We start from the raw sequence: 15,370 nt of genomic DNA, 5'->3' as shown, positions 1-15,370 counted from the left end.
CAGAAATAATAAATATTTCTAACTGATTTAGAGGGCTGTTGTTTTAGCAAAAATAATGAAAATATATATAGTAGTTAAAAAAGTTCAAGATCTCAACTAAGGGTGCCAATGTTAAATCTCAACTCTACCACTTTCTAGTTGTATAAACTTGAGCAAATTAACTTTCTTCTCTGGACTTATTTTGGAGTAGTAGTTCTATCTACCTCCTAAGATTATCTTTAAAATTAAATCAGATAACACAAAACTTAGGACAGTGTCTGGCATATAGAAAATATTGTTAGCTAGTATTTAAATACCAACCCTAACCCTAACCCAACTATATCATGGGACACACTATGGCAAACACTGAACCAATGTCTATGAAACCTCTATACACAGCAACTTGGAGGTAACTGGAGATCAAAATAAGATGTGGTCCCTAGTGGTGCACAATGTACGCTCACTGATATTAAGCAAAACTGAGAAGGTAGCAGTCAGGGTAGATCTTCCTTCTAGTTCTCCTAGTTCCTACTTTTCTAGCTGCCATCTTACAAAGAAGTGGACCATCTGTGTAGTGCAATGGACTATTCTGCATGGTGTGGGCCCAGCTCCTACTGAGAGGTGCACAGGACCCATACCCACGGATAGGTTCTCCTGTGGGGAATCAGATCTGCAATGTGCCTAGGCCGCTTTGAGTCTTGCTCTTGCTAAAAAACTCCCTCACCCTGAACTGAGGACATTTACTGCAAAGTAACTTCCTAAAATCCATACTAAACCTTCCAAGCATCCAGGTTACAGGATGAATGTAACCTGTTAAACCACTTTTGTCTTTTCATTTGCAAATATTCCTCTTCTGTGATGATTAGCAGCATTGGCTCCTTTGTTTTCTGTAAAAGATAACCACTTAAAGCAAGCCTGTACATAGTAAATGAGGACCATCATGTAATGGGCAGAGTATCCCAATAAAGGCCTGTCATGGCAGAGGCCAAGGCTTTTGCTCCCCTTGAGAGAAAAGCCATGCTGTCCCTTTTCCTCCATTGAACTTGGTAGTCCGTGTGAATGTCTCATTTCATCCATAATGATGTGGACACTGCAGGCTGGTGTCTGCATCAGTGTAGAATACAGAAATCAGGACTTCTGGCTGTGTTGTCACATTTCTCTAAATCTTATCAACATAAAGCCTGTGTTGGTAGTTCATGTGGCTGCTATGTCCTTGGGCTAATGAGGCCAAGGTACGGGGTATGAAATGGATAAAAGCTGACTGGCTTCTCTTGTTGATGATTGCTGACTAGTGGACCAGGGCTGCTCATTTGCTGTTTACAGACCCACTGGTCTGAGAACATGCTGTTCTCACAGTTGATCAAAGAGAAGTCTTTTATCTCATGAATGTAATACAAAGAGCACTCACAAAAATCAAATGAAGTAGGTACTATCTCCATTTTGTATTTATAAAATTTTTGCTTGACAGAAATGGAAAGGATTAAATAGCACTAAACCTTCAATTTTAACATTATCTGGTAAATAAAAAGTCTTTCATGGATATTATCCTGTAGTTTAGTACTGAACAGAAAAAAAGTAATATGGGGATTTATTATGGGATGGATAAAGCAGCACAGTATTGGGGTTAAGCATGGATGAGATTTGTATCATGACTCTACTTATTAGTTGTATAATCCTGAGAAAATTACCTAACAGATCTGTGCCTTGATTTCCTTATCTGAAAATGGCAATAACTGTAGTACCAACTCATGAATTTGCTAAACTAATTAGTGTTACTAAGATATTTAGAAGTTTTCACATATAGTAACACTCCATTATTTATTACTGAAAAACAAGTTAATTAAAATTTTAGTAGCTTCAAAAAGCAAAAATGTATTATCTCAGTTTCCATGAATCAGAAAGCTGGAAGGCACTTTGCTGGGTGATTATGATTTAAGATTTCTCATGAGATTACATTGAAATTTCAAGTGTACCAGGATCATCTGAAGCCTTGACGTCAAGGGATGGATGGTTCACTTTCAAGAAGGCTGTCTCACATAGCTGGAAGGTGGTGCTGCCAGCTAGCATGCCTATTCATCTTCCAGGGACTCTTCCCCATCTGTATTCACCAGAATAGCCTGATCTTCACAGCAATCAACAGCACATGCACCCAACACAGAAACCAGTCCTCCTATAACCCAATTTCAGAAGTCACTTTCCTATTCATTAGCAGTGCATCATCAAATCTTGCCAAGTTTTTTTTGACTTAAATAAATGTATGCATTTGATATTATGAATTCTTCATGTAAATAGAACTGATACTGACAATGTACATGAAATACTAAACAATTAATTTGTGATTTCATGAGTTATGCTTTTCTTTTTCTTTATTGTTCAAGTACAATTGTCTCCATTTCCCCCCCACCCATACCCACCTCCATCCTACCCTCCTTTGGCTTTGTCCATGTGTCCTTTATACACAATCCTGACAACTCTTCTCCTCCCCTCATTATCCCATTTACTGTCAATTTGTTCTTTATTTCAATGTCTCTGGTTATATTTTGCTTGCTTGTCTTTGTTGATTAGGTTCCACTTATAGGTGAGATCATAAAGCATTTGTCTTTCACCACCTGGCTTATTTCACTTAGCATAATGCTCTTCAGATCCATCCACGCTGTCATGAAGGGTAGAAGCTCTTTCTTTCTGCTGCATAAAATTCCATTGTATAAATGTACTGTAGTTTTTTGACCCACTCATTTACTGATGGACACTTAGGTTGCTTCCAACTCTTGGCTATTGTAAATTGTGCTGCTATGAACACTGGGGTGCACAGGTTCTTTTGAATTGGTGTTTCAGGATTCTCAAATTCAAGCGACGAGAATGACACACAAAAAAGTGACCACCAGGTCAGGATCATTGGAAGTCACATTAGAGGCTGCCTAACTCAATAGAGCACTGTATATTTGTTAAATGAAAAGCATATGGAAGTGTCCCTATATCTCCTCATATATTTGAGTCCCTCAGTAATGGGAGTAAAAATAACTATGAAGGAATCACAGGAATTAGCATTAAAGAGACAAATCTGTTATCTTAAAGGCTCAGTTGAAAAGGCTACATTAATCAAATGAATCTCTTAAGTTTTTTATACATAAAATACAAACTTTATTAGAAAATTTAAAAGAATTATCAACTTAAGGATTACAGTAGTCTATGGTGCAAAATTATTAACTATCTAATTAGTTTAGGTGTTGGCTTCATTATAGTCAAAAGCCATGAATTGATGATATTCAGAATTCAGCAGACAGTGTTTATATAATACAGGGACTGTCTCTTCTAAATCAGGGAAACAAGCAGCAAAGTAAGCAATTCCACGGACAGGCAGGATGCAGGGAACTAGGCAACACCTGCTAAGGTCACATGCAATGCACTCATTGGGGGGTCAGCTCTATCCCCACTTCCTTTCTTATCTATATACCTCAGAAAACGTACTCTGGCCAGGTCCTGAATGAAAAAATAAAGCACGCAGTTTAAAACAAATTGCAAAGTCATATTTATTTACATTAAAATATGAATGACCTGTATGAACACAAATTTAAGAGGCACAGTCTGTTATGCACAATACATGTTATATACACAGCAGTATCTGTAGATACATCAGTGGTTTGGGTGAAAACACAGTACCAAAACATTCCTGATACAAATAAATTACTCATTCACAGTCTAATCATACAAAACAGTTAGTATTTTAAAAGTTACGTACCACCAAATACACTAGCTGGATGTACAACCAAATGTAGTTTTATGAAGTGTCTTCAGATTATTATGCATAAATGATCACTTTCAGTATGCACTTTTATCTTTTAAATGAACTACATTGATGTCATGTCTATTTATATATATAGCCTCCTAAACTATGACTGAAGGCAGACATTACTTCATCTTTTAAAGGTGTAACTATAGAGAATATGCTGAACTATTGCCCCCAGTTCCAACACTGCCATTATAATTTTCAGATGCAATCAATTACTTAAATTCCAGTTTCAGAGTATGAGATTCACAATCCTATTTGGCAAACTGCTTTCTCTAAAAAGTGTTAACAAATTGTCCTAAACTATCTCATATATTGGAGAAATTCAAGTTTTAAAAAAATCTTAAAATGCTTTAGGTTTAAGCTGATATTGTATGTGAAGATTCTAATAAATTAAACTTTCGAAGACTTTCATAAAAAGATCTTTTATCAATTCTAAAATTTACTAAAGATTTATATGAAGTCCAAAAGAACACTTTGAATATTTTCATAATGCAGTGAAGGATTCATCTTTGGCATTTCTCCATTAGTCCTAAAATATGTCAACAAATATCTTACTTTTTCTATCTACCTACTTCAGACATTTTCTGTACACAAGTGTTTGAAGTTTATTTTGAATAGCAATTGCATTGCTAAGAAAGCTTTTTTTTAGATCTGCAACAAATATTAACATTCAACTTTTTATTGAGAAGCTATGTTCTGATGTTGCTGAAATAAGTTTGCTTAGTTCTTTTTCAGTGATTGAAAACTCAACATCTTTTTTTAATTCAACAATGGATAAAGCAGACACTTTAACAAAAATGTTTGACTCGAGTATAATTTTTGAATGATATGAAACATGACTCTATTAAGTATCTAAAAATACTTCAGATAATACAGGTATCACAGAAACAAAACTGTTATTTTCTTTTTTGGTCCCTGTAGCTTTTCTAAAAGGAAACAGAGCAAAACAAAACTGCTGCAAGTACTGATTGGTGGAAAGTTTTCCACTTCCTTCCACATTAAATCTCCACATGATTTCCAATATCCTTGGATTTTTTTTTCTGTCATCACACACTAACCTTAAGGCTAAACACAGTTCAAATGTGACTAGTTTAAAATGAATAGTAGGGAATGCTAGCAAGGTTTTTGATAAATGAGCATATTTTTTCTCATTCAAAACTTAAATATGGGGGAAAATCTCAGTGAAACTTAATCAAATGCAAGCTACATTCTCCTAGGCTTACTGAAAATAAAGAAACAAAAAGAAAAATATAAAACAAATACTGTGGCCAATTATTGTTGTTTACCAATGTCTGCAAAAGTCTTGAATAACAAAAAAGTGATAGTAATGATGGCTTTCATTGTGACATTAACATGTTTTAAAAATACAATTAAAAAAACCTCATTGTTTATCAGGCAGAATCATGGAAATCCAAGCAGAGAATGATGCATAGCAGATGAAGGATCTAGAATACATAAATTGGGTTATTTCTATGACCTGGTATTAAAATTTTGGAAAGAAAAATTGATCCACTATATTTTAAAACTTGGGATAATGCAGATTACATGAATAGGACACATAATGGAATACTGAATTTGTGAAAGTAATTTTGTTGTATGGCAGTTAATATTACATGTGCAGCTTATATTAATAATACTGCTATCTCCCAGCCAATGCAAATACCTGATATCAACACTGTCCTTCAAGTATAGTTTAAATTATTAGTTACATGTGATAACCAAGTAAATAAATTACCAGCTCCTGCTAAGACAATTTAGTAAGAACTGGGAATCCTATAATTGGCACTAGGCAATGTTTACAGAATATAATTTTAAGTGCATGTGGTATCTTCTTCCAGAATCCAGAAAACATAGCCACCTGTGCTCCTGTTAGGAAGTTTTATCTCAATTCTATCATTTTGAAAGTATTTGTTGTTATGGGATTTCTCCAAAATTAAATAGGACCAATCTGGTCACATTCAAGCCTAAAACAAATGTTACATAAATTTTGGTATTTCTGAATGTTGCCTTTCAGGTAAATTTTTAAGATAGTTTAGGAACTTTTTTTTTTTTTTTAAGAGGATGTGGTCTGATAAAAAGGATTCATCAGACAAGGTCACAAATAATAATCATTCCTCCATAATTCAGTTGAAGTTAGTCTTTTGTAAATGCTTATTGGGAATTTCTAAAGCACTGACTTCGAGAGGCCAAGAACCTCCATCGATCCCTGCTTGGATGGCCACTCCCGTCACCACTGCCAGGTCAGGGTCTACAGAAGTGTTGGGATCCTTTCCAAAGAACTCTTGAATGACTTGGCGGATTCTAGGAATACGAGTAGAGCCCCCAACCAAAACCACCTCATCAATCTCAGTCTTCTCCAGGTGGCCTTCTTTTAATACTTGCTGAATGGGTACCAGTATTTTCTGGAAGAGATCTTCATTAAGGCTATCAAAGAGCTGCCGTGATATTTCTGTCTCAAATAAAACCTGACTTTCTCCACTTTTCTTTTCAGAAAGGCCAGCTCCCGACATGCTGTTCAGATGGTGGCCATCTTCTGGGGACAGTCTGTCTTTTGGCAGTTGAGTAGCACCACTCTGAGGTTCCTTCTTGTCCTCTTCCTCTACTGTTAGTAACACTGACATCTGGGCAGACTGATGAAGAGTCAGATTTAATTTGACCATTTCCACAGCTTGTCTTAATCTGTGAATTTCCTCTTTCCTAGAGGGTAGGAAGCCGTATGTTTGATAGATCTGTTTGTATAAGTACTGAAGCAATCTCTGATTGAAGTCCTGTCCTCCAAGTTTGTTGTTTCCTAAGTTAAAAATAAAGAGTTTATATTATAGCTATTCAAATGTGTGTATATACATGTATCTGTGTAGTATGCATGTATAAAAATAATATTCTGGTAATAACAAAGTCCATATTTAATGTATTAAGGTTTTATTCATCTAAAGAGTGATTACAAATAACTGGGTTGAAATGATTTTAACTCAAATGTGTACTACTGAAAGAACAATGCACACCTGTGTTAAATTTTTTAAATGTTGTAAAAGAAAGTATCTCAATGGTACCAAATATTTTTCCAGAAAAAAGAGATTGAGAACACAGACTGGCCTTTAAGTAGCAATTTAGAGACACTAAATATCATTATTCAACAGAGGAAAGTCCTTCTCATAAGTAAAAAGTACCAGTAGGTATTTTATCTTTTTAAAAAATCCTTTGCTTCCCTAAGAACTGAAAAGCAGGGGGCGGGGGGGGGAAGACTGAAAAGGAAAAGAGCATTGTAATATGAACCCCTTGCACTGCACTTGGTTCTACATAGAGTCTAGTTAGGAGGAAGACAAATGTGGAAGTCAGACCACCTGTAACTTAAAGCTCCACTTTTCAAACAGGCTTATTCTTTAAAATAAATTAAAACATAAAAACTTTTTAAAAGGTTTGGAGTACAAAAACATTATCACTTCTAGAGAATACTAATGATACTTATTTTGTGGAACAGAGTATCAAATGAAATAAACTGATCATCCTTCATTTTAAAAGAATTTCCTTCCTTCTGTTTCCTTCCCCATGGCCATGTAAAGTATCGGTTTAGTTAGCTACCACTGGCTGTGGTAGCTTTTCTTTTTATTTGACTTATAGATGCCCAGTCATTTTTGAGACTTAACTTTTTGCTGTAAATACACAGAAATGGTGGCATAAAATTACATATACAGAAGATCACCAAAATGAAGTAAAAGAATAATGAAAAAAATTTTAAATGAACACTTCACACATTAGATATGTTAATGTGCCTGAACCTCTTTAAGTCTCCCTATATTTGTCTTACCAGACATTGCCCGGGTTAGAAACATTCCTCCTTGTTTGTTCAGCAATGAAACATCTAGAGTTCCTCCGCCCAAATCTATAACCAAGACGTAAAAGACATCAGCCTTGTGGAGACCATAGGCCATAGCTGCCGCTGTGGGTTCATTTATTACCCTTAAGATCTTCAGGCCTGTATAATTGGTTAGAGGAAAGAATAACTCATGAGAGGGCACAATTAATAAGTTCCTTCCCACTCAGCCACACATGTTAACTGTCTTCTATGACATGAACTCCACTGAGTAATAATGAAAAGGAACAGTCACAAATCCAATAAAAATAATAAAATGGAAAGGATATTCAGTTCCTCTAAATTGGTATCATTAAAACTATTCCAAAAGGTTATAATATAAAATAAAAGCCTAGATTCAGTGGAATACACCATTCTACTCTTAATGCTTAATTATTAAAAAAAAATCTGAGCCTCTTCTCATTTTCATATTTACCTGGAATTTATGAGCAATACAACTTTAATCATTATATACTCTAAGAAATTGCTGTGTAAATGAGATAAGCTTACTGTGCTCTTCATTTAAAAATAACTTTATTAAAACAAAAATTAATAAAAAGAAGTATCTAAATGAGACGTTCAAATAGCTATTCTTAATAATCTTAGTAAGTGCTTAAAATATAAGTCCCTCAAATGTAAATCTGAAATAATATAGCAAATCTGATTTTGATTTGTTGTGTATGCGCGGGTAAAAGATCAGATTTCCTTGAGCAAAATTCCTTCTTTAAACTAACCGCCACATGAATAGTCTAGAAAGTAATATGGCTTTCTGTATCAGGAGCCATAAAAGCTATTCAAACTCTTAAGAGTTTATTCAAAGATCATAATACCCTTCATTTTAGTTATCTGACTTCATCACTCACTCTTCCCTGGCCACATTGGCTAATGTCCAGCTTCTTATGTCACAGCAAATTCACATTTGTGGCTGCACCACTGGCCATTCTCTCACCTCCACTGTACATCCCCTATATATCTCCTTGGCTAACTACCTTGCTTCTTTTAAATCTGCTTACATGTCACTTCCTCAATGAGTCCTACCTGAACACTTGCTTTAAAACCTGCAAGACTGCTCTTCTCTGACCACCCAGCAATCCTATCCCCCTATCCTGCTCTTTTGTTCCATAGTATGTTGTTTTCTGATAGCCATTGTATCAAGGTTCTCAACCACAGGCCATTTTACCCTTCCAGGGACATTTCATAATGTCTGGAGAAAAGACTGTCACCACTCAGGTGGGGAGGGTTCTGCTCCAATCTATCTGGTAAGCAGAGGTTAGGGTTGCTGCAAAATATCCCCCAGTACATTGGACAGTGCCTCCACAACAAAGAATCTTTCTGCCCAACACATTGATAATGATAAAGGTGAAAAACCCTATAACATATGTATCTTTAATGGTTATTCTTCTATTTCTAATAGAATATAAGTTCCATGAGAACAGGAATGTATCTGATTATACAAGTATCAGATCAGATTTGCATTTATAGAAGGGATTTATCTGCTCAATATAAATTCCATTAGAACAGGTGTCTATTCTGAGTGTCTCAGAATATACTGAGACACTCGACATTTGTTGAATGGTGTCAAATGAATTCCCCCCACCTTAAACTTTTATAAATATTATATTCATCTTACTATTAAAGAAAGTTTAGAAGAAAAAACTCATTTCAAACATGCATCCATGTTCTCTGGTGGGTTTTTGCATGTCCCTGACTGGTGGTTGTGGTGATACACACAGTTCACACTGTGCTACAGAGCTTTCTTAATTATGGTTTGCAAAGTGATACATACATCTTACTACAGAAGATTTTCAACCTCAGAAAATTTTGATAAAAATGTAACTCAGAAATTGGTAATGTTACCTGCAAGTTTAGCAGCTTCGATTGTTGAATTTCTCTGTTTTAGATCAAATTCTGCTGGTACAGATATAACAGCATTGGCAACTGGCATCCCGAGATATTCCTCTGCCATTTTCTTTAATTTCAATAACAGTCTAGAGCCAACATATTCTGGGGAAACGGTGATCGTCTCATTACTTGTCACAGAAAACTCAACCATTCCATTTTTGTTTAAAACCTGTGAGTAGGGTTTGCAAAGAAAAAAGTATAAAAGTATATGTGTACACACACGCACGCACACGCACACTCACACACATATATACCAGACATATTTAATTAAAACTTATCTTTGCATGGTCATAAAATTCATTTGTAATTTATCAAGTACATTTATTAAGATCAGAGGTTATTAAAAGTTACACTTTAAAATCTATAAAATGAATCCACACTGTAGTTTTGATAATAGAATAAAACATTTATTACCAGGCATATCACTGGGGCATAATAAGATTCTCATTATATAGTTGTTAAAGAAAGAAAAAAATTAATGATGAAATATAGGGAATAATAGTTGCTAAATCATGTATCTGACTAAGGGTCTTCTTTTTCTTAAAATTAATTTGTTCCAAAAGTTATTGATAACTGAAATAATGTTCTGGTACTTTAGTACAAGAATAATTTTAGTATTTCATTATGTTCTTATCCAAGAATCAAGTATCACTTACATTCTCGTTTCCATGAAAACATATGTTATGTATTATTAGCTTATTATCCTTGTCAATGTAGTTTTCCTCTTTTAAAAGAAGAGTAATTCTAAAACATACTATCCTAGATTCACCAAGAGAGAAGACTACACTAACATCAACAGTAAAGAGAATTAGTCTGCTTTAAGAAGATATAAGAATGTTACGACGGTCATTCTACACTACATAATTAGGATTCAATCAAGAAAACCTGACCTTCCAAAAAATATTTTACGTCTATGACTAAAACAAAAACAAGCTACAGACACTATTTAAATAAGGTCCAAAGATACCAGTAACAGAACCACATGAAACAAAAACAACAAAAAATCAGATTACATTAGAAATGAACAAAAAAAACATAATTATTGGATCAATAACTAATGTACCCAAAACTGTACTTTAGGGGAAAATATATTTATATTACTTTATATAATTTTTTCACTACATAAGAAAGATTATAAATTAAGAGTTTCTAAGAAAGAGGCTAAAAAAGCATGGAGAATTTTTCTGCTTTGCAAATGGGTAACAAAATTGAGAATTTTTATGGATGGGTTCAATAAGCAGCACTAATATAGCTTTCTATTTTAAAACCTATCATTCAAAATCCCACTTTGTATCTCCCCCTGGGTTGGACGTTGTTTCACAAACTAGAAGGTCAACAGTTCGATTCCTAGTCAGGGCACATGCTTGGGTTGCGGTTTGATCCCCAGCTGGGGCACATTTGAGAGGCAACTGATCCATGTTTCTCTTTCTCTCTTGCATTGATGTTTCTCTCCTTCTCCCTCCCTTCCCCTCTCTCTAAAATATAAAATAAAATAAAATTTAAAAATATAATAATAAAATCTCACTTTGTATTTTACAAGGAAAACCTTTATATGAAGTAAACATTTAAATCTTTAAAAGAACAAAATACTCATGTGGAGAAGCATTAGAAAAAAATTAACAGTGAGTAGTACTAGAAAGGCCACTGTAAGCACAATAAAGAGCCAAAACCATTTAAAACATGGAGACAATTTTACTACATAAAATATTGATGCTCTTGTCAGCTCAAAAAATAATTATGTATCATCAGGAAAAACTACTGAAAACATATCGCAAATGTATTTTATGTCATCAAGGAAAAGATATACAACCCAAAGGAAATTAGGACAAAGAACAAGAAATGGATCACTAAGGAAAATAAAAATACCGATAAAGCAATTTTTAATTCTGACCTCACTAGAAATAACAGTGGTTAATACAAGATACCACTTTTTATTTATCTACTGACAAAGATTAAAATAGTAACTAGTGAAGATACACACAGTCTAAAAACCAGTAGTTGATGGCACAAAACCTTTTCAGGGTACAATTTGGCACTATAAATCAAAAGCCGTAACACCTGTGTACATTTGACCCATCCTACTTCTAGAATTAAAATTTAGAAAGTTATCAGAGAACTGTAAAAAGATATATGTACAAGGATATTCAATGAAATTCCAACATTAGTGGGAAATCAGGAAAAAAATAAAATGCATACTGATAGGGACTGGGTAATTTAAACAGTTGAATAGTCATTCCACACAACCACAAATCATTCCACGAAACCATGAAAAATAATGATGTGAATGTATTGACTGTATGTGACATGCTGATGAGGTTCAAACAACTCACCGAACAACATGCCTATTGATATTTTTATGTATACAAATATGTATACACTCAATATGTACATACTAATAAAGAGAATACACCCATTCATCTATCCATAGTACATGAAGCCTCATCAGCCTTTCAGCTACAGTGAAAGAATTAGGTGACATTCTAAGGATGGTAAAGCAAGAACATGATAAGGTCCTAATTTCCTGATAGCAGTGTGGAGCCACTGAATTGACTCATGCTGGACCTGTGAAATTGCTTATTATACGTGATAATATAACTTCCAGGCAGACTGAGTCAGTTGAAAAGAAGTTTTATAACTTGTAGCCAAAACGCTAATTGAAATAATATGTTGAACTAAAATTAAAATAGATTTTAGCTTACTTACTTACCTTAAATGGGTACCTGCCAATTTCAGCCTCCAGTTCCTCTGGGGTAAAGACCTTGCCTATGAATCTTTTGGCATCATAAATTGTGTTCTGAGGATTTGAATCTGCCAGCTCCAAACTTTCATGCCCCACATAAACGTCATGGTCAGTAAAAGACACCATGCTGGGTATGCTGATATGCCCATTTTCATCTGGAATGACCTCTACTTTTCCTGTGCCAGGAAAAAATACCCCAACAGAGCAATAGGTGGTGCCAAGGTCAATGCCAATCACTTTGGGAGTAGGCAATGGTAAATACTGTTGTGACAAATAGCCAGCCAACAGGAGAGTCAAAACAGCTGATCCTGAAATACAGGCAAATTAAAAGATGTATCTCATCAAACTAGTACAATTTGCTGAAGTACTACAGTAAAGTCCCTTTAATACCACTTTTTGAAACAACAATAAAAATACACTCTCAAAGTACTCTGTTTTATAGTACAGATAACTCTTTTCTCAAACATCGTTTTTCACAATGTAAATTAAAAGGAACACAATTAAAATAAGTTAACCAAAAAACACGAAAAATCTGTGTACTTCACTATAAAAGAACAAAAGTAAAAACATTTTGATAAGAACTGTGCTGAGCCCTGGCTGGTGTGGTTCAGTGGATTGAGCACCAGACTGCAAAGCAAAGGGTTGTGGTTCTATTCCCAGTCAGAGCACATGCCTGGGTCTCAGGCCAGGTCCCCAGTAAGGGGCCTCCACAAGAGGCAATGGGCACACTAATGTTTTTCTCCCTTTCTTTCCCCTTCTCTCCCCCTCTGTCTAAAAATAAATAAATAAATAACATCTTCAAAAAATTGTGATGTTGACAGTAAAACCCATTTACCTGGAGCATAAGTTAGATATCCAATTTCATGATCAATTCATTTCTTAGGTTTTATAGCTTTATAAATAGCTTTAGTTATCATTATTAAAAAGTAACTCCATTATTAAAAATCCCACAGCAAAAAATTGCTAACGCCTAAATTCTTTATCCCCTCATCTCCTTTCTTCTTTCACTGGGATGAAATGGATAAACTGGATAAAATGATTTTTAAAGTTGCTTTGGTATTAAAATTGTCACTTCATAACAGCACATAGTTAACTTTTTCTGTATTAAAATCAATTAACGACACACTTCTTACAGAATATTTAGAAAAGAAGCACAGAAGTGTGCCCTGTAACCTTGATAATGACAACATAAACGAAATCTCCTTGCAGGCAGGTTTTGTCCACTTTTGTATCCCATACACCAAGCAATGTACCAAGCAGTGTACCAAGCAGAACACCTAGCAAACAGCAGATGTTCAGTAATTATTAATTGATGAGAATAACAAGTATGAACAAAGGCTGTGCATACTGTAAACATAAGTGATGAAAAAAGGTGTCACTCAGAATATTACAATTAATTTTGCATTAGGTTTACCGAGGCTGTGTTAACCTCCTGTGTCGTCCATTCATGTTACATATGACCTAAAATATCAATTTATAGGAATCTGTTTTTATTAATTGTTAGCTCGTCCTCATGAAGATATAATTCAAAGAAGTGAAATCAAGTGTCGATCCCACTTTCCTCTTGCTCCTATGTGCAAGAGGAAATTTCAGAAGCATTTCATCACCTTCTTGTGCTGGAGGGCAATTCCTGACCAGGACTGGCGGAAAGAACACTCTACTGATTTGACTATACATCAAAGAGGCCCGGATCTCTCAAAACTCAACAACCCTAGAATCTACAGCCCAGGATGGTGCTGGGGCTACTCCCCCTACTTCCACAGAAGGGTGCTGGAGCTGCACATTCTTGTTTTCTCTCAAAGGCCCCAATTTATCCAACGAACCAAAATCGACGTTGTTTTGGAGAAGTTCCCGAGGCCCGATGTCCCTGGAACGTACGCAGAAGGCAGCTGCCGGCCCTACAGGGTGGGCCTACTCGGGCCTGGGCCATCCTAGAAGCGACTCCCAAACCGGATCTCCGAGCAGCCTAAAACCGCCTCTAAACCACCTTTCCGGCGCCCTTCCTACGGCGCCAGCTGGAACTAGAGGTGTGACAAACACCCCCACCCATCCTGGCCTCCCCAAAATGCTCCAGTGTCCACAACAGCGACAGAGACCCCCTCGGTCACTGACCTAGGATCGTCATCTCCCCAGCCATCACAGTCCCGCCGGAGAGGTTTGGGGTGACTGTACCAGACGTGAGGCACCGCCCCCAAGCTGCCAGGCAGCCCCGCGGCCCCCTGGGAAATGTAGTCTTCTTGCTTTGACGCCGATGGAGAAACTACATCTCCAACCAGAGAAAGGACTTTATTTACCGTGAGGTCTCGAGGCTGAAAGCCTCCATTCAACTGCTGCCAGTGACCACTGAACCGCCCTCCCACGCATGAACTACGGAGCCAATTAGGCTGAGGTGGAGGAAAGCCAAGAAGGAGGACTGGAATTTGTAATCAAACCACAAGTGCCTGGAGCCAACTGGCGGTGTAAACTCACTTCCTCTTTAGCACTGCCCCACCGCTTTGCTTTCTGGGAAGTGTAGTTTCGGCCTGCCGTCATTTGCGGATTAAGAGTGCTGTCCGTTTGCTTTTGGTTTGGGGCTTGGGGGTTGGGAATTGGAGGGCGTGTCATGGGGGCGTGGGGGAGAAGCTTTCCCCTTCTTAGGCCAAATTGCAATCTTTGTTGCTTAGTTCTGTCTACTATTTTAAGCGAGCTCCTTTACTTGTCAGCTAGACTTGAGATACGGTTTCACGAACGCCCCACCAACCTCCCTACAGGACCTCTCTGCCCATTTGGGCGCCCCTGAAACTCGAATAAGATCCTCAGCCCTCTCTATTTTTATTTTGGGGTAAATGAATTCAAGCAATTTTCAGCTAAAATGGTTTATCCAAGAGAGCAGGGACACGGACATGTTACCTCTATTGCTAACGCTGCAATGGGTCGTTGGTAGCAAAAAGGAAGAACACCTTAGGTTTCTCTTGCCTTAAACCCTAAATGGTAGCAATCACTTTCATAGACAAGTCTTGTAACATACAATGGCCATATAGTGCTTTTCGGGTTCTAGTCTATGATAGACCTGATTTTTCTCACTGCTTGGTCACTGGTAGTGCTTAGTAGCTGCTTCTGAGAGTTTTGG

The 15,370-nt window shown here is 36.3% G+C and overlaps 1 protein-coding gene across 1 annotated transcript; it reads right to left on the bottom strand.

The window, feature by feature from the left end:
• Positions 1–3,484: 3,484 nt before the first annotated feature.
• Positions 3,485–14,569, bottom strand: HSPA13 (heat shock protein family A (Hsp70) member 13). The gene is made up of 5 exons (XM_028504414.1): positions 14,374–14,569; positions 12,229–12,569; positions 9,477–9,690; positions 7,575–7,742; positions 3,485–6,560 (listed from the first exon to the last, which is right to left on the bottom strand). Exons 1-5 carry the CDS (start codon positions 14,396–14,398, stop codon positions 5,893–5,895), a joined length of 1,416 nt encoding a protein of 471 aa, XP_028360215.1. The 5' UTR covers positions 14,399–14,569; the 3' UTR covers positions 3,485–5,892.
• Positions 14,570–15,370: the final 801 nt, after the last annotated feature.

Source organism: Phyllostomus discolor, chromosome 2 (assembly GCF_004126475.2).
Source record: "Phyllostomus discolor isolate MPI-MPIP mPhyDis1 chromosome 2, mPhyDis1.pri.v3, whole genome shotgun sequence".
In the NCBI taxonomy this organism is placed as follows: domain Eukaryota; kingdom Metazoa; phylum Chordata; class Mammalia; order Chiroptera; family Phyllostomidae; genus Phyllostomus; species Phyllostomus discolor.
The sequence above is the reverse complement of the archived record's forward strand: the minus strand, read 5'-3'. Positions and strand labels throughout refer to the sequence as shown.

Coding starts and splice junctions, on each gene's coding strand:
- HSPA13 (XM_028504414.1), bottom strand. CDS start 14,398: ATGGCTGGGGAGATGACGATCCTAG. Junction 12,570..14,373: donor TGGGGAGATGACGATCCTAG/GTCAGTGACCGA, acceptor CCTGTATTTCAG/GATCAGCTGTTTTGACTCTC. Junction 6,561..7,574: donor TCTAACCCGGGCAATGTCTG/GTAAGACAAATA, acceptor TTTTTAACTTAG/GAAACAACAAACTTGGAGGA.